Raw genomic sequence first — 27,638 nt, forward strand, 5'->3', positions numbered from 1 at the left:
TTACTTACCCTACATTATTCATCTCATATGCATACGTATATACTGTACTCTATATCATCGACTGTATCCTTATGTAATACATGTATCACTAGCCACTTTAAACTATGCCACTTTGTTTACATACTCATCTCATTTGTACATACTGTACTCGATACCATCTACTGTATCTTGCCTATGCTGCTCTGTACCATCACTCATTCATATATACTTATGTACATATTCTTTATCCCCTTACACTGTGTACAAGACAGTAGTTTTGGAATTGTTAGTTAGATTACTTGTTATTACTGCATTGTCGGAACTAGAAGCACAAGCATTTCGCTACACTCGCATTAACATCTGCTAACCATGTGTATGTGACAAATAAAATTTGATTTGATTTGATTTAACCACATTCACTGGATTATCAGACCAGAAACAGCTCACAAATAACAACCAACTCATTTTTTAATGTCGGACAATTATCTGTATGCATTTACTGATTAACCTCAGCTTGAATACCAAAATATAGCTACAGTAGCCTAGCTGAGTTCTAAAAACACTTCTTATGGTTTGTGCAGGCAGCCAGATGTGTTATTGAGTTGCTGAGCAACTGTGTTGCCGAGCCTGGTTTTACATATCACTCTGATATTCAGCTGAAAAATATGTTAGCACCTCGTTGGCTCTCTATTGGCAGGTGAGAGCAAAACATTACACAATTTATAAAAACTGTTATAAAACCTGTCCCTACAAATGTATTCGGTTATAAAGTCTAATGGTCACGTTATGGACGCTGTAGTCTCGTTCACATCCAAAGCCTAAATATTAGAGCTAGGTCGGGGCAAGAAACAGTATTTTTTCCTAATGCTAACGACCCTGTTCAAAATCTGGTGTGGTTCTCCGTAATAGCCGGATGGCTCAGGATGAGAAGCAGAGTGTGACGTGTATCTCCAATCAAGGTGATTTGTGAATTTTCATCGACAGAATCTTGTTTCTCATGGTCTGAGAGTCTTTAGGTGGCAAACTCCAAGCGGGCTGTCATGTGCCTTTTACTGAGGAGGGGCTTCCATCTTGCCACTCTACCATAAAAGCCTAATTGTTGGAGTGATGCAGAGATGGGAGAACCTTCCAGAAGTATAACCATCTCCACAGAGGAACTCTAGAGCTCTGTCAGAGTGACCATCGGGTTCTTGGTCACCTCCCTGACCAAGGCCCTTGGTGGTTCCAAACTTCTTCCATTTAAGGTTTTGGGGACCTTCAATGCTGCAGACCTTTTTGGTACCCTTCCCCATATATATGTCTCGACACAATCCTGTCTCGGAGCTCTACAGACAATTCCTTCGACAACATTGGCTTGGATTTTGCTCTGACATGCACTGTCAACTGTGGGACCTTATATAGACAGGTGTGTGCCTTTCCAAATCATATCCAATCAAATGAATTTAGCACAAGTGAACTCCAATCAAGTTGTAGAAACATCTCAAGGATGATCAATGGAAACAGAATGCACCTAAGCTCAATTTTGAGTCTCATAGCAAAGGGTCTGAATAGTTATGTAAATAAGGTTTTACATTTTTTTATAAACTTGCAAAAATGTTTTTTATTTTTTTTACGTTCTCTCTGTCATTATGGGGTATTGTGTGTAGGAATATTTTATTTCACCTTTTTCTCCCCAATTTCATGGTTTCCAATTGGTAGTTACAGTCTTGTCTCATCGCTGCAACTCCCGTACGGACTCGGGAGGGGCGAAGGTCGAGAGCCATGCGTCCTCCGAATCACAACCCAACCAAGCTGCACTGCTTCTTGACACAATGCCCGCTTAACCCAGAAGCCAGCCACATCAATGTGTTGGAGGAAACACAGTAGACCTGGTGACTGTGTCAGCATGCACTGCGCCCAGCCCGCCACAGGAGTTGCTAGCGCGCGATGGGACAATGACATCCCTGCCGTACAAACCCTCCCCTAACTCGGACGATGCTGGGCCTATTGTGCACCGCCCCATGGGGTCTCCCGGTCGCGGCTGGCTGGACTCGAACCCAGGACTCGAACCTGGACTCGAACCCAGAATCTGCGATGCAGTGCCTTCGGCCTCCCGAGTGGCGCAGTGGTCTAAAATGTTTTATTTAATCAATTTTAGAATAAGGCTGTAAATGTAACAAAATATGGAAAAAGTAAAGGGGTCTGAATACTTTCCGGATGCACTGTATTGGCTTAGATATGATGGTAGGGAGATTTACATGTAACATTAAGCTCGGCGTGACAATAATCCATCGATCTGTCTATCTAGAATAAAACATGATCTATCTAGAATAAAACATGACATTTTTGGACATTTTTGATTCTCCCCGACTGTTTAGTTTTTATTTGGTGATTGTTAGTTCTTAAAGGTGATCTTATATATATATTTTTTTAAATACTCTATTATCTTTTCTACATACTTTATATCTGGTTTTAGTCATGTAAGTTTACACTGAAAACATTTGAGCCGCTGCTAAATGCATATAGGGGAAACACCGCATTTGTGTCAAGTCACCAAGACAGAACTGAGCAACTGACCACAGTCAGCATACATCTCACACAATTCCACACTGTGGCGAAGACGCACTGGCACGTGTCTCCACGTGCACGCTCTCCCGCCAGTTGAGAGCGCTTTGTTTCCACATTGAACGTTTGTGCAAGTTAAAAAAGATATTTGATAAATCCACATCATACTACAGCAGTTCCATTCCCTGTTTTATTGCAACATTTGAGACATTTCTGATTGATCTTTGATTACAGGCTTGAGATGTTCATGGGTCCAAACAGATGAGACCGAGAGATCTGTCAATCACAGATCTGACAATCACAGAGGGAGGAGGACTAGGAAATGGAAGAGAGCAGTAGCATTCAGAGAGGAGTGTAGAGGAGGACGATGGCATTACAGCCTTCTCATCCTACAGTATAGTTCCTACAGTGTTTCTACAACAATACAGCTTCTACATCTGCATTGCCCTCTGTTTGGGGTTTTAGGCTGGGTTTCTGTATAGCACTTTGTGACATCTGCTGATGTAAAAAGGGCTTTATAAATCAATTTGATTGGCTTCATAAATATTTTTCCCCTTATTTGATTTGTCCAGCTCTTCAGATACAGTGCTCTATGCCACACTTCAGCTCTGCAGGGAACTCCAAATTAAATCCTACACAGTGAAGCAAACCACCCATCTAAATGGCAATCAGAAATGTAATGGTCATGCAAAGACAGAACTTTGTCTGGGGGGAAAAAAGGAAATAACAGAAAATGATTGCCTTCTGCCAGTTTGTCAGCTCAAAGAACAGTACAATCCAGATCCAGATCCAATCACAATTCAATCATAGCCGAGTGTTCTGAAGGGTCATTAAAATGCATATACAAATATCCATACATTTCATAGCCTGGGTAATAAACATAGAAATACCAATTTCATAGCCTGGGTGGATGTTATCTTTCTCTAGACGTACCTGGGTTTACTGCCCACTCTATGTCATGAGAAACCACAGTAGAAGTCTGGACAGCAGTTGTTCAGTGTAAGTTTGTGTGGCCCCACATGTGTGCATGTGAACATGTGTGTGTGGGACTGTGTGTGTGTGTGTGTGTGTGTATGTACGTGTGTGTATGTGCGTGTGAGTGTGTGTGTGTGTGTGTGTGTGTCACATCCAGGCACAATGACAGAGGTGTTACAGGTTTGATATATTCTCCTCTGTGCAGTAATACCAGCCATAGGATAACACATCAATTAGAACACTACAGTCATACCAGCCGTAGGATAACATCAATTAGAACACTACAGTAATACCAGCCGTAGGATAACACATCAATTAGAACACTACAGTCATACCAGCCGTAGGATAACATCAATTAGAACACTACAGTAATACCAGCCGTAGGATAACATCAATTAGAACACTACAGTCCTACCAGCCGTAGGATAACACATCAATTAGAAACACTACAGTCCTACCAGCCGTAGGATAACATCAATTAGAACACTACAGTAATACCAGCCGTATGATAACATCAATTAGAACACTACAGTCCTACCAGCCGTAGGATAACACATCAATTAGAACACTACAGTCATACCAGCCGTAGGATAACACATCAATTAGAACACTACAGTCATACCAGCCGTAGGATAACACATCAATTAAAACACTAGTCATACCAGCCGTAGGATAACATCAATTAGAACACTATAGTCCTACCAGCCGTAGGATAACATCAATTAGAACACTACAGTCCTACCAGCCGTAGGATAACATCAATTAGAACACTACAGTAATACCAGCCGTAGGGTAACATCAATTAGAACACTACAGTCCTACCAGCCGTAGGATAACATCAATTAGAACACTACAGTCATACCAGCCGTAGGAAAACACCAATTAGAACAGGGATACAATTCCAGATAAAAAAAAGAGAGGGAGGAAAAGAGTAAGAAAGCCAGAACTGTTATGAAAAGTATATTAGTTCAATTCATCACAGCAAAGTAATGGAATATTACACAAGGCTATTTCATAGATCTAGTCTTCTATTACACACACACAACCTTAGCTTCCAGTGCCAGTCTACCTTCTCGTAGTTCTGCACTACATATATTTGTTATAGCACACAGATCATACTCAGAAGTGGGAGTGTCTCCCGTACCTGCTTCATGTAGGCGTAGCACATTGTCTCAGCGACGCGTTTGCCCTCGTCGTAGCAGGCCCGGGGGCCGATGGGGTTCACATGACCCCAGTACTCCTCATTCTGGGGGTGCACTTCTGGGTCTGGGGGGGGACAGACATAAATACAGGTGTAAGTCACCAGGAATACAGTCACCTGTTATTTATGATGTCAAATCCACTGAAACACAATCCTCCCATGAGTAGTCGTTGTTCAGGATGAAAAATAAAGAAATAATTCTTGCAACAAGCTCAAATGTATCCGACATAAACAGTAAACAGGATCTATTTGATTGAAGGACAGGCTTAGGGAAAAGTAATCTTGTGAGAAGTCGCACACAGTCACACGTACACAAGCATGTATACAGTTGTAGTCGGACGTTTACATACACCTTAGCCAAATACATTTAAACTCGGTTTTTCACAATTACTGACATTTAACCCTAATAAAATGTCCCTGTCTTAGGTCAGTTAGGATCACCACTTTATTTTAAGAATGTAAAATGTCAGAATAATAGTAGAGAGAAGTATTTCTTTCAGCTTTTATTTCTTTCATCACATTCCCAGTGGGGCAGAAGTTTACATACACTTAATTAGTATTTGGTAGCATTGCATTTAAATTGTTTAACTTCTGTCAAACGTTTCGGGTAGTCTTCCACAAGCTTCCCACAATAAGTTGGGTGAATTTTGGCCCATTCCTCCTGGCAGAGCTAGTGTAACTGAGTCAGGTTTGTAGGCCTCCTTGCTCGCACAGCCTTTTCAGTTCTGCCCACATATTTTCTAAAGAATTGAGGTCAGGGCTTTGTGATGGCCACTCCAATACCTTGACTTTGTCGTCCTTAGGCCATTTTGCCACAACTTTGGAAGTATGCTTGGGGTCATTGTCCATTTGGAAGACCCATCTGCGACCAAGCTTTCACTTCCTGACTGATGTCTTGAGATGTTGCTTCAATATATCCACATAATTTTCTATCTATTTTGTGAAGTGCACCAGTCCGTCCTGCAGCAAAGCACCCCCACAACATGATGCTGCCACCCCTGTGCTTCACAGTTGGGATGGGGTTCTTCGGCATGCAAGCCTCCCCATTTCTCCTCCGAACATAATGGTCATTATGGCCTAACAGTTCTATTTTTGTTTCATCAGACCAGAGGACATTTCTCCAAAAAGTACGATCTTAGTCCCCATGTGCAGTTGCAAACCGTAGTCTGTCTTTTTTATGGAGGATTTCGAGCGGATTTTCAGGTTGTGTCGATATAGAACTCTTTTTACAGTGGATATAGATACTTTTGTACCGGTTTCCTCCAGCATCTTCACAAGGTCCTTTGCTGTTGTTCTGGGATTGATTTGCACTTTTCACACCAAAGTACGTTCATCTCCAGGAGAAAGAATGCTTCTCCTTCCTGAGCGGTATGACGGCTGCGTGGTCCCATGGTGTTTATACTTGCGTACAATTGTTTGTACAGATGAACATGGTACCTTCAGGCATTTGGAAATTGCTCCCAAGGATGAACCAGACTTGTGGAGGTCTCCAATCTGAGGTGTTGGCTGATTTCTTTTGATTTTCCCATGATGTCAAACAAAGACGCACTGAGTTTGAAGGTAGGCCTTGAAATACACCCACAGGTACACCTCTAATTGACTCAAATAATGTCAATTAGCCTATCAGAAGCTTCTAAAGCCATGACATCATTTTTTTTTTAATTTTCCAAGCTGTTTAAAAGGCACAGTCAACTTAGTGTATGTAAACTTCTGATACACTGGAATTGTGATAGTGAATTATAAGTGAAATAATCTGTCTGTTGTTGGAAAAATGACTTGTGTCATGCACAAAGTAGATATCTTAACCGACTTGCCAAAACTGTAGTTTGTTAACAAAAAATTTGTGGAGTGGTTGAAAAATGAGTTTAAATGAGTCCAACCTAAGCGTATGTAAACTTCCGACTTCTACTGTACATACACAAAGTTAAGTGGGCGTGGTCGAGTGTGTTGTGCTCTCTGGCTTTGACAGCAGCCCTACAGCTGGCCTGTTCATTAGTTCAACACTGTGGGGAGCATGTGCTGTACACAGCTGACCTTTCTCATTACAACAAAACCCAACACACCATACTTACCATATACTGGGGTATTTGGAAATAGCCACGCAAAGGTTTTTCAATACCATCAAAACTATTTTATAGATATTAATATTTGTAGCCACCTTTTAAGTAAATACCTGCAGTAAACTGTGAGGAGACAAAGAAGATTACGTTCTTCATTTCACCTGTCACATCATTGTTCATAATGAAGCGTACTGGTAGTCTCCAGTCACATAGTGTTTGTTTACAAGCACACAACAGCGAGAGGCCGGAGCCTTGCTAGTCACTCACTGTTGTGCAACACTCGGCATGTGATCTAGTTACAGTATTGAGTTCACAACTTCATGTTTGCCAGCTAGATATCATAATTCATTATTATAACTCTGGTACCCCAGGGAAGGCTCACACGAACGCATGCATGCGTGCAATGAGGTTATTGGTTCCTCAGAGCACTGTTGTCTTTATCTAGAGACGTGGTGAGCGGAGTTGAGGACAGTTACAAAGGAATACCACGCAAACAAACAATAACAGCTGCAACAGCTTCTTCTTTCCTGTTACTGCTGTGGCTAAAACTACTGAACTGTAGGAAAACAAAACAACGCTCATTTGCATAAGAAAGCGACATGTTGGCAAGCTTTAACTAAGGTTTGAGGGGATTCAGTCATAGCTCCATGAAACACCCATTCTTCCAGGCCTAGCATTGCTGTTAGGGCTTTCTGTCAACAGTTGGCACCAGTAGAGGAGGCTACTGTAGTGGTGGTGCGATAAAGGTCTGTCTCGCTAGGGTAGCCTATCACCTCTAGCTTCACATAAATCATTAATAAAAGGGTCCGGCAGCGTACCTAAGCCTAGAGATCAATAAAGGAGGCAGGCTGAAGGCTCTGGCAATTAGCAGTAAACTATCTAGGCAATGGGCTCATGTCAGCCACTCGCATAGTCGACTTCGGGTGGTAGACAGAGGGAGAAGGAAATAGAGTGAGAAAGAGAGTTCATCGGAAGATTGACTAAAGCGATCATTGTCTTTGTGTGTGCGTGTACTGTATGCTCATTGGTGCGTACATGCGTATGAATTCAGGGTGTTTATGGAGATAGCTGGTAGCTTGGAGACCCTGAGGACCTTGATCCGGCCAGGAGTGGATAGCAGCCCAGCCCAGACGCATTATCCTCCCTCCCCCAGAGACATCCCGCTGACCTGGGGCTGAACCTCAATTAGCCACAACAACAGCAGATACTGTCTCACCAGTTGTCTGTACACAGAATGCCAGTTGTCTGTACACAGAACACCAGTTGTCAGTCAGGGAGAGAAAGATGATGTCGTAATAAAATGTCCACGCTGGTTAAACGGTGTGTGTGTGTGTGTTACCTCCGTACACCTCAGACGTAGACGCCAGCAGCAGACGAGCTCCAACACGCTTCGCCAACCCTGGAAACATACAAGACAAGAGCAATAAGACCCAGAGCCAAAAACCATGGAGAGGCAGACCAGATCAAACAAGCCCAGAGCCTGTCCTGGGGAGAGCCACAGACTAGATCAATCAAAGCCAGAGTGGAGCCTGGGGAGAGTCAGGCAAGAGTAATAAAGCCAGGTATCACACCTGTGGAGAGGCAGACAAGATCAATCCAACTCAGAGTGGATCCAGCAGCGGGACAGAGCAGAGCAGGGAGAGGTTGTTGTTGATGAGAGCAGGATTAGTATAGAAGGAGAATCTGGGAGGGGTAAATCCAACCAAAGCAATGGGACTGGAACCAGATACACTTACAGACAGCGGGAAAAGGACAATCCAGCATAGTGTATCTAATCAAAGAGTTCAACTTCGCCAGCCTGGTCCCAGATCTGTACGTGTTTAAGCCAACTCCTCTGACTATACATGTTGGCAAAACACTTCCCATCCCAGATCTGGGACCAGGCTTTCACTTGGCAAGGAATACTTCCAAGTCTGTGGAGAGAGGAATCTAGGCCCCTCATATGTCATATTAACCTGCTGTATATCACATCCCAATTACCCAACAACCTCTAAAACAGTGAAAACTAAATGTACAGTAAATTGGTGTGGGGGTGATGGCATGAGATGTTGAAATTGAAAATGCCTTGCTGGTGACAAATACAAATACATCCCGGCGCCTCCAACCTCTCGCACGCAATGCATTTCATAGTTTTCTGTGCCATAAATGTTTCTACTAAGATAATTACCAGACAGTTGTGGTCAGTAATTGTCCAAGGATGAATTACACCTGTAAATGCACATGAAGATGCCACACCGTGCAGACAATTCCTTTGAATGCCTCTTCACTCTCAGCGTGGCAATCGCATGTGAAATTACTACACACTCTCACGAAGAGATGGCTCTTGTAGTCTCTTTATTACCAGTGTGGACCATAAAGATGTGTGTGTGTGTGTGTGTGTGCGTCCGGTCTGTCTGTCTGTCAGCAATGGTACTGCAGGGTCTTGTTCCATACAAGCACTAACAGATCCGAAACACATCATCTTGTTCTTGAAGCAGAATAGGTGAAGAGCGATTGGTCAATATATGGCGGTAACACACACACACACTGCAGCTGATCATGCTCTTCTCAGGCAGTGTGCGCGTCTATATGTGTGTCATGGCAGAGAGAGTAAGAGATCTACAAGCCTGCTCAGTCTTCACTGTGGAAGGTATGTGGGACTGTAAGCTAACTGGTGGCCTTGAGCGGATCTCGTGCCTTTACTCTGCTATGTGATGGAGGGATGTGAGCTTAATACAACCACTATCACACACTAGACAGAGGAGGAGGAGGATCAGCTGCACTCTGGGGAGGAGGGGGCCAAGGAGAGAGGTGGAACGAGAGGGAGGGGGGAGAGGGAAGGAGAGAGGTGTAGAGAGAGAGGGAAAGGTGTAGAGATTATTGGCAGAGGTGGAGGGAGAGAGGTGAATGGAAAGGTAGGTGAGAGGGAGGGAGAGAAGGTAATTAGAGGGATCAGTCTTCCATGTTATTTGTTAACTTTCCTCCCTCATGTTCCGTACCCCCTGACGACTGACTGTCAGAGAGAAACCTGCCTTGTCACCAGTCCATTCATTATAATCATCAGCCAATCATATCTGCCTGTCAAACAGTGACAAGGGAGTTTCCGTGAAGATGGTTGTCACCATCGTTTTGGAGATATAATCAGAACTACCATTCAAATCTGTAGAAATTACAAAACCACAAAACAAAAACTATGCAAAGAAAAGTCCTTACTGATAGATCCAAACTAGACTAAAATAGAGGACTGCACTGCACCCAGTCAGTGTAATTCTTGACTCACCCAGCATGTTGAGGGTTCCTATAGTGTTAGTCTTCAGGGTCTTGATGGGATTGTACATGTAGTTGGGAGGAGAGGCAGGAGAGGCCAGGTGATAGATCTGGTCCACTGTAGGGGGGAGAAAGCGCGCGAGAGAGAGAAAGCGAGCGAGAGAGAGAGCGCACGAGAGAGAGAGAAAGAGCGAGAGAGAGCGAGGGGGAGGGTGGAAAGAGAAAATAGGAGGGAAGAGAGATTAATGTAATTATTTGCACACCTGCAGAAAGAATACGTTAAGGACATGGTATTGTAAAGGCACAATGAATAACAGTGGTTGGTGTCTGGTAGAAAAGAACATCATAGTGAAGGATGTTATGATCAGCTGCTACTGCACCAGAAGGATGCTGTGATCAGCTGCTACTGCACCAGAAGGATGTTATGATCAGCTGCTACTGCACCAGAATGATGTTATGATCAGCTGCTACTGCACCAGAAGGATGTTATGATCAGCTGCTACTGCATTAATATGTTATGATCAGCTGCTACTGCACCAGGATGTTATGATCAGCTGCTACTGCATTAGAAGGATGTTATGATCAGCTGCTACTGCACCAGAATGATGTTATGATCAGCTGTTACTGCATTAGAAGGATGTTATGATCAGCTGCTACTGCACCAGAATGATGTTATGATCAGCTGCTACTGCACCAGAATGATGTTATGATCAGCTGCTACTGCATTAGAAGGATGTTATGATCAGCTGGTACTGCATTAAGATGTTATGATCAGCTGCTACTGCATTAAGATGTTATGATCAGCTGCTACTGCATTAAGATGTTATGATCAGCTGCTACTGCACCAGAAGGATGTTATGATCAGCTGCTAATGCATTAGAAGGATGTTATGATCAGCTGCTACTGCATTAGAAGGATGTTATGAATAGCTGCTACTGCACCAGAAGGATGCTATGATCAGCTACTACTGCACCAGAAGGACGTTATGGTCAGCTGCTACTGCATTAGAAGGATGTTATGATCAGCTGGTACTGCACCAGAAGGATGTTATGATCAGCTGCTACTGCATTAGAAGGATGTTATGATCAGCTGCTATTGCACCAGAAGGATGTTATGATCAGCTGCTACTGCACCATAATGATGTTATGACCAGCTGCTACTGCACAAGAAGGATGTTATGATCAGCTGCTACTGCATTAGGATGTTATGATCAGCTTCTACTGCACCAGAAGGATGTTATGATCAGCTGCTACTGCATTAGGATGTTATGAATAGCTGCTACTGCACCAGAAGGATGTTATGACCAGCTGCTACTGCACCAGAATGATGTTATGACCAGCTGCTACTACATTAGGATGTTATGATCAGCTGCTACTGCACCAGAAGGATGTTATGATCAGCTGCTACTGCATTAGAAGGATGTTATGATCAGCTGCTACTGCATTAGAAGGATGTCATGATCAGCTGCTACTGCACCAGAATGATGTTATGATCAGCTGCTACTGCACTGGAAGGATGCTCAGCCGATGTGAGCTTAGCATCTGCTTCATCTGACCACTTTTTCACTGATTGAGTCGCTGGTGCTTCCTGATTTAATAACACTGAAGCATGCATGAGAGCACCAGCTGTTCCGGAAGACTGTGTGATCATGCTCTCCACAGCCGACGTGAGTGAGACCATTAAACAGGTCAACATTCACAAGGCCGCAGGGGTTACCAGGAGTCGTACTCAGAGCATGAGCTGACCAACTGGCAAGTGTCTTCACTGATATTTTCAACCTCTCCCAATCCGAGCCTCTAATAACAAGCAGACCACCATAGTCCCTGTGCCCACTAAGGTAACCTGCCTAAATGACTACCTACACGTAGCACTCACGTCTGTAGCCATAAAGTGCTTTGAAAGGCTGGTCATGGCTCACAACACCATTATCCCAGAAACCCTAGACCCACTCCAATTTGCATACTGGCCTAAAAGATCCACAGATCTCTATTACCTCCACTGTGCCCTTCCCCACCTGGACAAAAGGAACACCTATGTGAGAATGTTATTCATTGACTACAGCTCAGCATTCAACACCATAGTGCCCTCAAAGCTCATCAAGAAGCTAAGGACCCTGGGACTAAACACCTCCCTCTGCAACTGGATCCTGGACTTCCTGACGGCCACCCCCAGGTGGTAAGGGTAGGTAACAACACAGCCGCCACGCTGATCCTCAACACAGGGGCCCCTCAGGTGTGCATGCTCAGTCCCCTCCTGTACTCCCTGTTCATTAATGACTGCACGGCCAGGCACGAATCCAACACCATCATTAAGTTTGCCGATGACACAACAGTTGCCTGATCACTGACGACGAGACAGTCTATAGGGAGGAGGTCAGAGACCTGGCCATGTGGTGCCAGGACAACAACCTCTCCCTCAACGTGATCAAGACAAAGGAGAGGATTGTGGAATACAGAAAAAAGAGGATCGAGCACGCCCCCATTCTCATCGACGGGGCTGTGGTGGAGCAGGTCGAGAGCTTCAAGTTCCTTGGTGTCCACATTACCAACAAACTAACATGGTCCAAGCACACCAAGACAGTCGTGAAGAGGGCACGACAAAACCTATTCCCCCTCAGGAGACTGAAAAGATTTGGCATGGGTCCTTAGATCCTCAAAAGGTTCTACAGCTGCACCTTTACCATTACTGCCTGGTATGGCAACTGCTCGGCCTTCGACCGCAAGGGACTACAGAGGGTAGTGCGTACGGCCCAGTACATCACTGAGGCCAAGCTTCCTGCCATCCTGACTTCTGTAATCGAAAAAGCCTTGGTTTCATGCATGTTAACATCAGAAGCCTCCTCCTTAAAAGTAATTTCCTCACCATGTTAAATAAGAATGCCCCTTTCAACTAAGAACAGATATATAGCCCTTGCTTCACTCCAGACCTGACTGCCCTTCACCAGCACAAAAACATAATGTGGCGGACTGCAATAGCATCGAATAGTCCCCACGATATGCAACTGTTCACGGAAGTCAGGAACCAACACAGTCAGTCAGTAAAGCAAAGGCTAGCTTTTTCAAAGAGAAATTTGCATCCTGTAGCTCTAACTCCAAAAGGTTTTGGGACACTGTAAAGTCCATGGAGAACAAGAGCACCTCTTCCCAGCTGCCCACTGCACTGAGGCTAGGCGACACGGTCACCACCGATAAATCCATCATAATCGAACATTTCAATAAGCATTTATCTACGGCTTGCCATGCTTTCCTCCTGGCTAACACAACCCCACCAACAGCTCCGCACCCCTCGCAGCTACTTGCCCGAGCCTCCCCAGCTTCTCCTTCACCCAAATCCTGACAGCAGATGTTCTGAAAGAGCTGCAAAACCTGGACCCGTACAAATCAGTTGGGCTAGACAATCTGGACCCTCTATTTCTAAAATTATCCACCGCCATTGTTGCAATCCCTATTTCCAGTCTGTTCAACCTCTCTTTCGTTTTGTCTGAGATCCCTAAAGATTGGAAAGCTGCCCAGGTCATCCTACTCTTCAAAGGGGGTGACACTCTAGACCCAAACTGTTACAGACCTATATCCATCCTGCCCTGCCTTTCTAAAGTCTTTGAAAGCCAAGATAGTAAACAGATCACTGACCATTTCAAATCCCAACATACCTTCTCCACTGTGCAATCCGGTTTCCGAGCTGGTCATGGGGGCACCTCAGCCACGCTCAAGGTACTAAACGATATCATAACCGCCATCGATAAAAGACAGTACTGTGCAGCCGTCTTCATCGACCTGTCCAAGGCTTTCGACTCTGTCAATCACCGTATTCTTATTGGCAGACTCAATAACCTTGGTTTCTCAAATGACTGCCTCGCCTGGTTCACCAACTACTTCGCAGACAGAGTTCAGTGTGTAAAATCGGAGTGCTGTTGTCCGGACCTCTGGCAGTCTCTATGGGGGTACCACTGTGTTAACTAACCTCCAAACGAGGTTAAATCCTATGCAACACTCCTTCTGTGGCCTCCAACTGCTCTTAAACGCTAGCAAAACCAAATGCATTCTTTTCAACAATTCTTTTCGACCTAGAATACGTGGAGAACGAGAGGGGAAATAGAGAGGGAAAAAGAGAGGGAGAGAACGAGAGGGGAAATAGAGGAGAAAGAGAGAACGAGAGGGGAAATAGAGAAGGAGAACGAGAGGGGAAATAGAGAAGGAGAACGAGAGGGGAAATAGAGAAGGAGAACGAGAGGGGAAATAGAGAAGGAGAGAAAGAGGGGAAATAGAGAAGGAGAGAAAGAGGGGAGAAAGAGAGAAAGAGGGGAAATAGAGAAAGAGGGAAAGAGGGGAAATAGAGAAAGAGAGAAAGAGGGGAAATAGAGAAGGAGAGAAAGAGGGGAAATAGAGGAGCGAGAAAGAGGGGAAATAGAGGAGCGAGAAAGAGGGGAAATAGAGAAGGGAAAAATACATTGATAAATCGCCCTTATACAACCAGTATTCAACCTGACGTCATTGCAATCAGTTTCGGCCGCTGACATGGGGATAGCTCTATGGAGTGGGACCAAAGGGGAAGTAGAGGGGTGAGAGGGGGTCCAGAGGGTATGGAGAGAGGGGACAGAGAGAGAAGGAAAGAGGGGAGAGAGAAGGAAAGAGGGGAGAGTGAGGGGAAGAGGGAGATGAGGTGGGTGAGGGATCACCGTGTCTAGAAGGGTGAAAATAAGTGAGGGAATAAACAGGTGAGAGGTGTGACTAAGGAAATGAGAAAGAGAAGAGAGTTGAGGTGGCAGGTGAGAGGCAGAGAGAGAGGGGGCATAGAGATAGAGAGGACAGAGAGACAGAGAGAGAGCGAGAGAGAGAGGGCAGAAAGAGAGAGAGCAGAAAGAGCAGAAATAGCAGAAAGGTAGGGCAGAGTGAGGGTGAGAGAGAGGGCAGAAAGAGGGCAGAGAGAGAGGGCAGAGAGAGAGAGGGCAGAGAGAGAGAGGGCAGAGAGAGAGAGGGCAGAGAGAGAGAGGAGAGGGCAGAGAGAGAGGGCAGAGAGCGAGGGCAGAGAGAGAGAGCGAGAGAGAGGGCAGCGAGAGCGAGAGGGAAGCGAGAGCGAGAGGGCAGCGAGAGCGAGAGGGCAGCGAGAGCGAGAGGGCAGCGAGAGCGAGAGGGCAGCGAGAGCGAGAGGGCAGCGAGAGCGAGAGGGGAGCGAGAGCGAGAGGGGAGCGAGAGGGCAGCGAGAGCGAGAGGGCAGCGAGAGCGAGAGGGCAGCGAGAGCGAGAGGGCAGCGAGAGCGAGAGGGCAGCGAGAGCGAGAGGGAAGCGAGAGCGAGAGGGCAGCGAGAGCGAGAGGGCAGCGAGAGCGAGAGGGCAGCGAGAGCGAGAGGGCAGCGAGAGCGAGAGGGGAGCGAGAGCGAGAGGGGAGCGAGAGCGAGAGGGGAGCGAGAGGGCAGCGAGAGCGAGAGGGCAGCGAGAGCGAGAGGGCAGCGAGAGCGAGAGGGCAGCGAGAGCGAGAGGGCAGCGAGAGAGCAGCGAGAGGGAGAGGGCAGCGAGAGGGAGAGGGCAGCGAGAGGGAGAGGGCAGCGAGAGGGAGACCTAACCCACACTATTCAATTAGTCAAGAGGAACATTTTACATCTGGCTAGAAATTAATAAGGAAATTGTATATCTATATCCCCCCAGTAGAATCCCCATACTTTGACGATGACAGCTTCTCCATCATAGAGGGAGATCAACAGACTAGTCAGTTGTGACCTAAATGCAAGAAGTGGACAAGAACCTGACACTCTTAGCACACAGGGGGAAAAACACCTACCTGGAAGTGACAGCATTCCCTCCCAAATATGCCCCCCTAGACACAACTATGACAAAACAACCAACAAAAATGGGTCACAACTCCTGTATCTCTGTCGCAGGCTAGGTCTGTACATAGTCAATGGTAGGCTTCGAGGTAGGTACACCTAGAGCTCATCCCTTGGTAGTAGTACAGTAGATTACTTTATCACTGACCTCAACTCAGTCTCTCATACCGTTCACAGTCAGCCCACTGACACCCCTATCAGAGCACAGCAAAATCCCAGTCTACTTGAACAGAGCAATAGTCAATGAGGTTTCAAAGCCAAAGGAATTGCATAACATTAAGAAATGCTATAGATGGAAGGAAAGTAGTGTAGAAACCTACCAAAAAAACAATTAGGCAACAACAAATTCAACCCCTTCTAGATAACTTCCTGAACAAGATGTTTCACTGTAATAGTGAAGGTGTAAACTTGGCAGTAGAAAACCTAAACAATATATTTGAGCTCTCAGCTTCCCTATTAAATCTAAAAATGTCAAGCAGACAACCTAAGAAAATTTACAACAATGACAAATAGGTTTCTGCATCAAACTAAGAAAGAAATTGAGAAACCTATCCAACCAAAAACAGAGACCCAGAAAACTTGAGCCTTCACTATGGTGAATCACTAAAACAATACAGAAATACACTACGTAAAAAAGAAAGAAAGAAGGAACAGCACGTCAGATATCACCTCAATGTACGTCTAGAATCCATAGACTCTAACCACTTCTGGGAAAATTGGAACACGTTAAACAAACAACACAAAGAGCTATCTATCCAAAATGTAGATGTATAGATAAACCCCTTCTCCAATCTTTTTGTTTCTATAACAAAAAACAATGTTTTGATGTTCGATCAGGTTCAATTCCGGGCTCTGGCCGGGCTCTTGTCCCTAAGCCACTTGAGCGATGTCTTGGCTGTGTGCTTAAGGTTGTTGTCCTGTTGGAAGGTGAACCTTCGCCCCAGTCTGAGGTCCTGAGCCCTCTGGAGCAGGTTTCCATAAAGGATCTCTCTATACTTTGCCCTGTTCATCTTTCCCTCGATTCTGAATAGTCTCCCAGTCCCTGCCACAGCATGATGCTGCCACCACCATTCTTCACCGTAGGGATGGTGCCAGGTTTCCTCCAGATGTGACGCTTGGCATTCAAGCCAAAAAGTTCAATCTTGGTTTCATCAGACCAGAAAATCTTGTTTCTCATGGTCTGAATCTCCTTTAAGTGCCTTTTGGCAAACTCCAAGCAGGCTGTCATGTGCCTTTTACTGAGGAGTGGCTTCCATCTGGCCACTCTACCATAAAAGGCCTGATTTGTGGATTGCTGCAGAGATGGTTTTCCTTCTAGAAGGTTCTCCCATCTTCACAGAGAAACTCTGGAGCTCTGTCAGAGTGACCATCGGATTCTCTGTCACCTCCGTGACTAAGGCACTTCTCCCCCGATTGGTCAGTATGGCCTGGCGGCCAGCTCTAGGGAGAGTCTTGGTGGTTCCACTTATGACCGAAGTCAGTTTGCATGCGCCCGGCTGCCACAATGAGTCGCTAGAGTACGATCGGACAAGGACATCCCAGCCGGCCAAACCCCCCCTAACCCGGACGACGCTGGGCCAATTGTGCGCTGCCTCATGGGTCTCCCGGTCACTGCCGCCTGCGACACAGCCCGGGATTGAAACTGGATCTGTAGTGACACCCCTAGCACCGCGATGCAATGCCTTAGACCTCTGCACCACTCCGGAGGCCCTATTAATTTGGCACTGAACAAGCAGTTAGTACAGTCATTTATTTAACCTCTTGAGATGGAAAAACCTTAATAGGTATTTACTATAGTCATTTATTGAACCTCTTGATGGGAAAACCTTGAACATTTGCTCTTTATGACTGAATGTTAAAACTAGATGAAATCAGACGTATTTTTTCACCAAGTTACACATCTCGAAAGTCACAGAATTGGTGGAACAGCCCAGAAGCCTGTTGGACAGACTGACTGATCAAATATTGATCAAATATTACAGGGGGGAGAGAGAGAGAGAGGTTTCAGTTTATCTAGTGGTATATTCTCACACCTGGTCTTCTAACACAAGTTAAGCGAAGCAGGAGATTACAGTACTGTGTGGCAATCCGTGTCTATTCAGTGTCCCTATTATATGTGCCACTATATGTGATTGTACGCGTGTGTGTTTCTGTGCATGTGTGTTTCTGTGTGCGTGTTTCTGTGTGCGTGTTTCTGTGTGCGTCTTCACTCACCCTCGATGTAGAGCGGCTCCACCACGTCGTGGTTGATGAGCTCAAAGTTCTCGTGGCCGATCCAGTGCTCCACGTTCCTCTTGCGGCCAGTGAAGAAGTTGTCCACCACCGTCACCTCATGGCCGTCCATCATCAGCTTATCAGTCAGATGGGAGCCAACAAAGCCTGCGCCGCCCGTTATCTAGGGGATAGAGGGTTACACCATGAGGGAGGAAGACAGAAAGAAACCCCACGAAGACCACCCTGCCTATGATCTAGACCGGGGCATAGAGGATCACACCATGAGACGGGGAGGAGACAGAGGGCACCAAAACCATCTAGACAGAGTAACATGGATCTAATTCAGGATAACCACGACAGAGTAACATGGATCTAATTCAGGATAACCACGGCAGAGTAACATGGATCTAATTCAGGATAACCACGGCAGAGTAACATGGATCTAATTCAGGATAGCCACGACAGAGTAACATGGATCTAGTTCAGGATAACCACGACAGAGTAACATGGATCTAATTCAGGATAACCACGGCAGAGTAACATGGATCTAATTCAGGATAACCACGACAGAGTAACATGGATCTAGTTCAGGATAACCACGACAGAGTAACATGGATCTAGTTCAGGATAACCACGACAGAGTAACATGGATCTAGTTCAGGATAACCACGACAGAGTAACATGGATCTAGTTCAGGATAGCCATGACAGAGTAACATGGATCTAGTTCAGGATAGCCACGACAGAGTAACATGGATCTAGTTCAGGATAGCCATGACAGAGTAACATGATCTAGTTCAGGATAACTATGACAGAGTAACATGGATCTAGTTCAGGATAACCATGACAGAGTAACATGGATCTAGTTCAGGATAACCATTTCAGAGGGAAGACGGGAGAGAGAGCAAACTTTCAGTGTGTCCGAATTCTGGTAAAATCTTAACTTCAGATACAAAAGACAACTTGGGACTTCTAACTTGGGGGAGAAAGAGAATAATAGTATAGGCTGAGGTTAATAGAATATTGAGATTGGGAAAGCACCATTTCAGTCAGACAGACCTGCCTTCAAGCTAGTTGCTGTTGGTTGTCCATTAAATAGCAAGTGTAATATGTTTGGATACGGGTCTAGCAGCCAGCCAACCAGCTGGACAGACACAACAGACCTGTCCGAAAGTGTAATCCCTAGTGGGAAATGATCAGGTGTATACTAGAGGATGTGTTTAGTATGGAACTAGGTTTGCCAGCCAGACAACTCAGTGGGGAGTCAACTCAAATGTCCAGTGAGTGGTGGCTTACGCAAGCCCAGGAAATCATGACCCTGTTGGGGCTCTCAGCCTCAGAGCAGCACAACAGGCACTGAAGTTACTGCCACAGGCACATAGTAACACACACACACACACACACACACACACACACACACACACACACACACACACACACACACACACACACACACACACACACACACACACACACACACACACACACACACACACACACACACACACACACACACACACACACACACACGTTCCCTGACATGGTTTCAGAGCAGAGATCTGATCAAAAAGGTATGATTCTCCACAGGGCAATCAATATATGTCAACTACCTCAGATAGATAGATAGATAGAGAGATATATATATATATATTTTTTTTTTAAGAGTGTCAAGACAGGGAAGAATGACGACCAGAGAGAAAACATTTAATTGAATAGTAATTGGACGCCTAAGGGCTGACTGACTGAGGGCAGCAGGAAAGGAGGATGAGTAGAGGAGGTGGAGCCTGGAGATGAAACAGATTAATGCTTTAAGTCCAGGGTTGTGATCTCAGAGGTAAGAGAGGAACGTGTGTGTTTGTGTGTGGGGTGCATGCATTTTTGAAACACTCACCAAAATCCTTTTCCGATCCTTCTCCGAGAGGAACTTCACAGGGGGGTATTTCTGAGAGAAACTGGAAATCAGGATAAACATTCCAGAAATTAAACCTTCGATAGGAGGAAAGTACATTAATACAAATCAAAGCCATGATATCCATCTATAAGTCATGTGTGAGCATCATGTTAAAGAGAGCTGTAAGGCTACTGGGTCTATCATGCTGAGAGATGAGTAACAGTCCAGAACAGAACAGTAGAGAACCTCTTTAGGGACATCATCTGGGCTTATTATTAGGCTTGGCCCCTCTGGCCTGTGGGTTAACACTGATTGTGGCAGGGAGCAGTGTGATTGTGGCAGGGAGCAGTGTGATTGTGACAGGGAGCAGTGCGTGTCGTGACAGGGAGCAGTGTGATTGTGGCAGGGAGCAGTGTGATTGTGGCAGGGAGCAGTGTGATTGTGGCAGGGAGCAGTGTATGTCGTGACAGGGAGCAATGTGTGTCGTGACAGGGAGCAGTGTGTGTCGTGACAGGGAGCAGTGTGTGTCGTGACAGGGAGCAGTGTGTGTCGTGACAGGGAGCAGTGTGTGTCGTGACAGGGAGCAGTGTGTGTCGTGACAGGGAGCAGTGTGACTGTGGCAGGGAGCAGTGTGATTGTGGCAGGGAGCAGTGTGTGTCGTGACAGGGAGCCGTGTGTGTCGTGACAGGGAGCCGTGTGTGTCGTGACAGGGAGCCGTGTGTGTCGTGACAGGGAGCCGTGTGTGTCGTGACAGGGAGCCGTGTGTGTCGTGACAGGGAGCAGTGTGTGTCGTGACAGGGAGCAGTGTGTGTCGTGACAGGGAGCAGTGTGTGTCGTGACAGGGAGCAGTGTGTGTCGTGACAGGGAGCAGTGTGTGTCGTGACAGGGAGCAGTGTGTGTCGTGACAGGGAGCAGTGTGTGTCGTGACAGGGAGCAGTGTGTGTCGTGACAGGGAGCAGTGTGTGTCGTGACAGGGAGCAGTGTGTGTCGTGACAGGGAGCAGTGTGTGTCGTGACAGGGAGCAGGGTGACTGTGGCAGGGAGCAGTGTGATTGTGGCAGGGAGCAGTGTGATTGTGGCAGGGAGCAGTGTGATTGTGGCAGGGAGCAGTGTGATTGTGGCAGGGAGCAGTGTGATTGTGGCAGGGAGCAGTGTGATTGTGGCAGGGAGCAGTGTGATTGTGGCAGGGATCAGTGTGATTGTGGCAGGGAGCAGTGTGATTGTGGCAGGGAGCAGTGTGATTGTGGCAGGGAGCAGTGTGATTGTGACAGGGAGCAGTGCGTGTCGTGACAGGGAGCATTGTGATTGTGGCAGGGAGCAGTGTGATTGTGGCAGGGAGCAGTGTGATTGTGACAGGGAGCAGTTTGTGTCGTGACAGGGAGCAGTGTGTGTCGTGACAGGGAGCAGTGTGTGTCGTGACAGGGAGCAGTGTAATTGTGACAGGGAGCAGTGTGTGTCGTGACAGGGAGCAGTGTGTGTCGTGACAGGGAGCCGTGTGTGTCGTGGCCCTCCATATCCCCCCCAGGGAAGACTGGGCCACAGGGAAGACTGGGCCACAGGGAAGACTGGGCCACAGGGAAGACTGGGCCGGGAGATGGAAAAAACACATAACCAGTGTGACAACACACTCTTTTCTTTGGGGAGTTGCAAACTATCTACCCCCTAAACCATTCAGAAAAGAGGGAGACATATTCACTATTTCACCCTAATCACACAGCCCAGCCCATTCAAGGCCGATATGTTACCTAACAGAACAGGAGTATATTCCCCCTCCATGAACTGATTGAGGTCAGGGCTTTGTGATGGCCACTCCAATACCTTGACTTTGCTGTCCTTAAGCCATTTTTCCACAACTTTGGAAGTATGCTTGGGGTCATTGTCCATTTGGAAGACCCGTTTGCGACCAAGCTTTAACTTCCTGACTGAAGCCTTGAGATGTTGCTTCAATATATCCAAATATATATTTGTGAAGTGCACCAGTCCCTCCTGCAGCAAAACACCCCCACAACATGCTCCCACCCCCGTGCTTCACGGTTGGGATGGTGTTCTTCGGCTTGCAAGCATCCCCCTTTTTCCTCCAAACATAATGATGGTCATTATGCCCAAACAATTCTATATTTGTTTCATCAGACCAGAGAATATTTCTCCAAAAAGTACAATCTTTGTCCCCATGTGCAGTTGCAAACCGCAGTCTGGGTTTTTGTGGCGGTTTTGGAGCAGTGACTTCTTCCTTGCTGAACGGCCTTTCAGGTTATGTCGAAATAGGACTCGTGGATATAGTGTGGATATAGATACTTTTGAACCTGTTTCCGCCAGCATCTTCACAAGGTCCTTTGGTGTTGTTCTGGGATTGATTTGCAAAAACCGATAGATTTTTTCCTGCTTCTCAGTCCTTCTCGTTCACTACTGATTTGTCCCCCTCACGACTTATCTCTGAAAAATGTGCCGTTAGGGCGAAATTAGATTTCCATCCAATTTGGCCGTGTTTGGTCGAGACGGCATGGTGAGTCTTTAAGAGGCGTACTCAGGAAGCTGGGTGAACTTAAAGTGGGGCAGACAGGTGCCCAGAGAGGCCTTGATATGGGATTTAGTTCCATGATTAATCATGCCTGGGGACCTTCTGATGACTCTCTCTTTGTGTGTGCGTGCGTGCTTGCGCGTGTGTGTGTGTGTGTGTGTGTGTGAGTTAGGCGGTATACTAGGGTATTTGTAAATAGCCACGGTTTTTCAAAACCGGCAATAACGTTGAAACTACACTGATCCAAAATAAACACAACATGTAGAGTTGGTCCCATGTTTCACTAATGTGTTGGCTTCCCTGTTAGTGAGCATTTCTCCTTTGCCAAGATAATCCATCCACCTGACAAAATGTGGCATATCAAGAAGCTGATTAATGATCATGCTGTTTACATAGGTGCACCTTGTGCTGGGGCCAACAAAGGGCAACTTTAAAACGTGCCGTTTTGTCACAAAACAATGCCACAGAGGTCTCAAGTTGAGAGTGTGTGCAATTGGCATGCTGACTGCAGAAATGTCCACCAGAGCTGTTGCCAGAGAATTTAATGTTAATTTCTCTACCATAATTTTTTAAAATTTGGCTGTATGTCCAACCCACCTCACAACCGCAGACCACGTGTATGGCGTTGTGTGAACAGAGTGCCCCGTGGTGGCAGTGGGGTTATGGTATGGGCAGGCATAAGCTACGAACAACGAACACAATTGCATTTTATCAATGGCAATTTGAATGTAGAGATACCGTGACGAGATCCTGAGGCCCAATGTTGTGCCATTCATCTGCCACCATCAGCTCATGTTTCAGCATGATAATGCATGGCCCATGTCGCAAGGATCTGAACACAACTCCTGGAAGCTGAAAATGGCCCAGTTCTTCTATGACCTGCACACTCACCAGTCACCCATTGAGCATGTTTGGGATGCTCTGGATCGACTTATACGACAAGCGTGTTCCAGTTCCCGCCAGTATCCAGCTACTGCACACAGCCATTGAAGAGAAGTGGGACAACGTTCCACAAGGCACAATCAACAGCCTGATCAACTCTATGTGAAGGAGATGTGTTGCGCTGCATGAGGCGAAAGGTGGTCACATCAGATACTAACTGCGTTTCTGATCCACCTCCCTACCTTTTTTTTTTAAGGTATCTGTGACCAACAGATGCATATATGTATTCCCAGTCATGTGAAATCCATAGATGAGGGCCTCATTTATTTATTCCTTATATGAAATGTAACTCAGTAAAATCTTTGAAATTGTTGCATGTTGCATTTATCTTTTTGTTCTGTACATTGTCTTAGAAGTTTTGTTTATATATATATATATATATATATATATATATATATATATATATATATATATATATATATATATATAAATGTGAATATTTGTAGCCACCTTTTAAGTAAATACCTGCAGTCAACTTGTGCAATACATTAGGAGATTACATTCTTCATTTCACCTGTCACATCATTGTTCATAATGAAGCGTACTGGTAGTCTCCAGTCACATAGTGTTTGTTTACAAGCACACAACAACGAGAGACCGGAGCCTTGCTAGTCACTCACTGTTGTGCAACACTCGGCATGTGATCTAGTTACAGTATTGAGTTCACAACTAAATGTTTGCCTGCTAGATATCTCATAGCTATTAAGTTAACTGTATGAAAATGTGATAAATGCTCTGCAGTTGTGCATTTGGTATGCTAATTTAGTAAATAGTTAGATATCTAGCTAAGTGGTTAGCTTCTTCTAAAACAGGGGTGTCAAACTCATTCCATGGAGGGCCTGGTGTCTGCGGATTTTAGTTTTTTCCTTTCAATTAAGACACAACCAGGTGAGGGGAGTTACGTAATAACTAGTGACCTTATTTCATTTTTTATTTTTTTTTAAGTCCAAGGAGGAGAGAAGACCGCAGACACTCAGCCCTCTGTGGAATGAGTTTGACACATGTTCTAAACTCAAGTGTCAAGGTATCATCAGAGAACCCCCTCCTGGATCAAGAGCCTTGCGGTCTAATATTTGTTTTGTCCGTGCAGCAAACTGCGAGTAGCATTTTTTAAAAGTTACTTGTATAAATTTGACCTGGAATGCCTGTCCTGCAATTACTTTAGGCCAGAGACTGTTAGCATTTAGCGTTCTCTGTGGGATTTTACAAGTGCTTGTTAGCATTGCTAACTTTTAGATTCTTGAAGGCTCATTGGTGGTTGAAAATAGCGCATTTTGTGTTCAGTGCCGGTATTACCGAATATCCCGGTATGGCACAAGGTCATTATGAAGGTATGAAAATCTGGATACTGACCAAACCTAGTGTGTTTGTGTCTCTCTGTATGTGTGTGTGCATTAATTCATTCACTTGTGAGTGAGTGAGTGAGTGAGTGAGTGAGTGAGTGAGTGAGTGAGTGAGTGAGTGAGTGGAGTGGAGTGGAGTGAGTCTGAAGGAAATAGAAGGAGGTAAGTGACTAACTTCACAGGTAAATCTCATTGAGGTTGTAATGAGGTACAGTGCCCAACTCAAGGACTGCACAATGTGTCTGGAGGGCTGTGATGAACAGGTATGCCCTTATAGATGGAGCAGTGTGAGCTAAGACCAAGTTTGTCCTTCACACCTAATAACCTAGTTAGTGGAATCAGATCTCTCCGCCTCAAGAGACTACACTGCAGAGGGGACTTGGGGGGCACACACACCCCAATGACAGAAAGATACATCAACACCGCTATCTGTTACCAAACACCAATATGATCTTACCCCAATATTAACATTTACACCTACTATCGTCCAGAATGATTTAGGGTAGAATACCTACTATTCTCGCAGGGCTTTAGTTTGCAGATTCACACAAACAGACCGGTATCCCTTTCTTTTTCTTTCTAAAATAGTTGAGCATTCAGTCTTTGAACAACTCTCTCAGAATGATCTTCTTGACCCAGGCTTCAAGACGGGTCACTCAACTGAGACTACTCTCCTCTGTGTCATGGAGGTTCTACGCACTGCCAAAGCTGACCCTCTCTCGTCTGGTTCTCATCCTCCTAGATCATGGAGACATGCACTGCCAAAGCTGACCCTCTCTCCTCTTGTTCTCATCCTCCTAGATCATGGAGACATGCACTGCCAAAGCTGACCCTCTCTCCTCTTGTTCTCATCCTCCTAGATCATGGAGACATGCACTGCCAAAGCTGACCCTCTCTCCTCTTGTTCTCATCCTCCTAGATCAGGGGCCTCCAACAGGTAGAACGCGAGCTACGAGTAACTCATATCCCCACTGTGAGTAGCTTGCCAATCTAATCTGAAAGAAAGTACATGCGTTTTTCTATGTGTTCCATCGCAAACTGTCACACACATAAAGCTCCTGGCTACTTTCCAATCAAAGCCACATTGACATTATCCCAACCCTGGTTAGCCACTACAGGCATAAAAAGCCAAACTTAACACAATATCTGTTAATTCATTTCAGCAATATTGCCCGTCTGTCTGTTTTGTGCGCTCGTTTGTATCAGTGCGTATGTAGCCAGGTAGCGATGCTAATGATAACTGGCATCTTGTGGGTAGACAGAAACACATTCCCCATAAACCTTCTAAATGAAATGCAAACAGCAAAGTAGGCTTACTTGACAGAACAAGACTATATCATGATTATTTGTATCAGTTGGGTGGCCGTTGTTTTGCAAAGATGACATGTTCTGCAGCAGAAACATCGCTTGACGGACACATTTCGGTCTTGGTTAGAGCGTTGGACTAGTAACCGGAAGGTTGCAAGATCGAATCCCTGAGCTGACAAAGTCATCATTGAAAATAAGAATTTGTTCTTAACTGACTTGCCTAGTTTACATGAAAGTAAAATAAAACACGTTTTTAAAAAATTATAAAATTAAAAGGGGAATACAAATTTAAAAAACAGTTTTAAAAAAACTCTCTATCCCTCCTTCTCGTTGTTGTGTTGTGCACGTTCCTCTCTCATGCGGTCTGTGTGCATCAAACCTAACGTTGTAGTTGTAAGTCTCTGTCCGAGCCTGAAAGAACGGGCGCAATGGATTATGGTCATTGTAGTTAATTACCACGTTTCTGCAATGAGCTAGGTTGAATATTTTGCTTAATGAAAACTACAACTGTCTTACATAGTTCTTGATTTGATTTCTCTCGTGAATGATCCGATTTCTCTCTAGAGAAACAGAACATTGGGCACTGGACAACAAATCAAATTTCATTGTTCACATACACATACGCATGGTTAGCAGATGTTATTGCGAGTGTAGCGAAATGCAACACCCTGTCATTCTATGCAAACATCAAAGCTGTGACTTGCTCCTGCAGGTTCATGCTCTACAACATCCGCAGAGTAGGACCCTACCTCACACAGGAAGCGGCGCAGATTTGGTCAACTCCCGTCTAAACTATTGCAGCTCTCTGTTGGCTGGGCTCCCTGAGCTACCTTGTGCCATCAAACCTCTGCAACTCCAGAACGCGACAGCCTTCCTGGTGTTCAACCTTACAAAGTAACCCCATGTCACTCTGCACACTCCACTGGCTACCAGTTCAAGCTCACATCCACAACAAGACCACGGTGCAAGAGAAACTGACCCTCCCTACCTTCAGGCTATGCTCAAACCCTACACCCCAACCACTCCGTTCTGCCACCTCCAGTGTCTCAGACACACACACACCTTCTGACACGCACACCCTCTGACACACACACACACACCCTCTCTGACACACACACACACACACACACACACACACACACACACACACCCTCTCAGACAGTGTCTCACACACACCCTCTCTGTGAGACACAGTCCCTCTCTCTCTGTGAGACACAGTCCCTCTCTCTCTGAGACACAGACACACAGTCCCTCTCTCTCTGTGAGACACAGTCCCTCTCTCTCTGTGAGACACAGTCCCCCTCTCTCTGTGAGACACAGTCCCCCTCTCTCTGTGAGACACAGTCCCCCTCTCTCTGTGAGACACAGTCCCCCTCTCTCTGTGAGACACAGTCCCCCTCTCTCTGTGAGACACAGTCCCCCTCTCTCTGTGAGACACAGTCCCCCTCTCTCGGAGACACACAGTCCCTCTCTCTCGGAGACACACAGTCCCTCTCTCTCGGAGACACACAGTCCCTCTCTCTCGGAGACACACAGTCCCTCTCTCTCGGAGACACACAGTCCCTCTCTCTCGGAGACACACAGTCCCTCTCTCTCGGA

At 45.7% G+C, this 27,638-nt stretch overlaps 1 protein-coding gene across 1 annotated transcript in view; it reads right to left on the reverse strand.

Moving 5' to 3' along the window:
- The window catches only part of LOC139405041 (UDP-glucuronate decarboxylase 1), a 98,072-nt gene that overhangs the window by 49,638 nt on the left and 20,796 nt on the right, over window positions 1–27,638 (reverse strand). Inside the window, exons 6-10 of the mRNA XM_071147557.1 lie at window positions 19,930–19,990; window positions 18,040–18,220; window positions 10,019–10,123; window positions 8,099–8,158; window positions 4,643–4,764 (exon numbers count right to left, since the gene is read on the reverse strand). Of these exons, the coding sequence (XP_071003658.1) occupies window positions 4,643–4,764; window positions 8,099–8,158; window positions 10,019–10,123; window positions 18,040–18,220; window positions 19,930–19,990 (529 nt within the window). The remainder of the gene's footprint in view (window positions 1–4,642; window positions 4,765–8,098; window positions 8,159–10,018; window positions 10,124–18,039; window positions 18,221–19,929; window positions 19,991–27,638) is intronic.

Source organism: Oncorhynchus clarkii, chromosome 3 (genome assembly GCF_045791955.1).
Source record: "Oncorhynchus clarkii lewisi isolate Uvic-CL-2024 chromosome 3, UVic_Ocla_1.0, whole genome shotgun sequence".
In the NCBI taxonomy this organism is placed as follows: domain Eukaryota; kingdom Metazoa; phylum Chordata; class Actinopteri; order Salmoniformes; family Salmonidae; genus Oncorhynchus; species Oncorhynchus clarkii.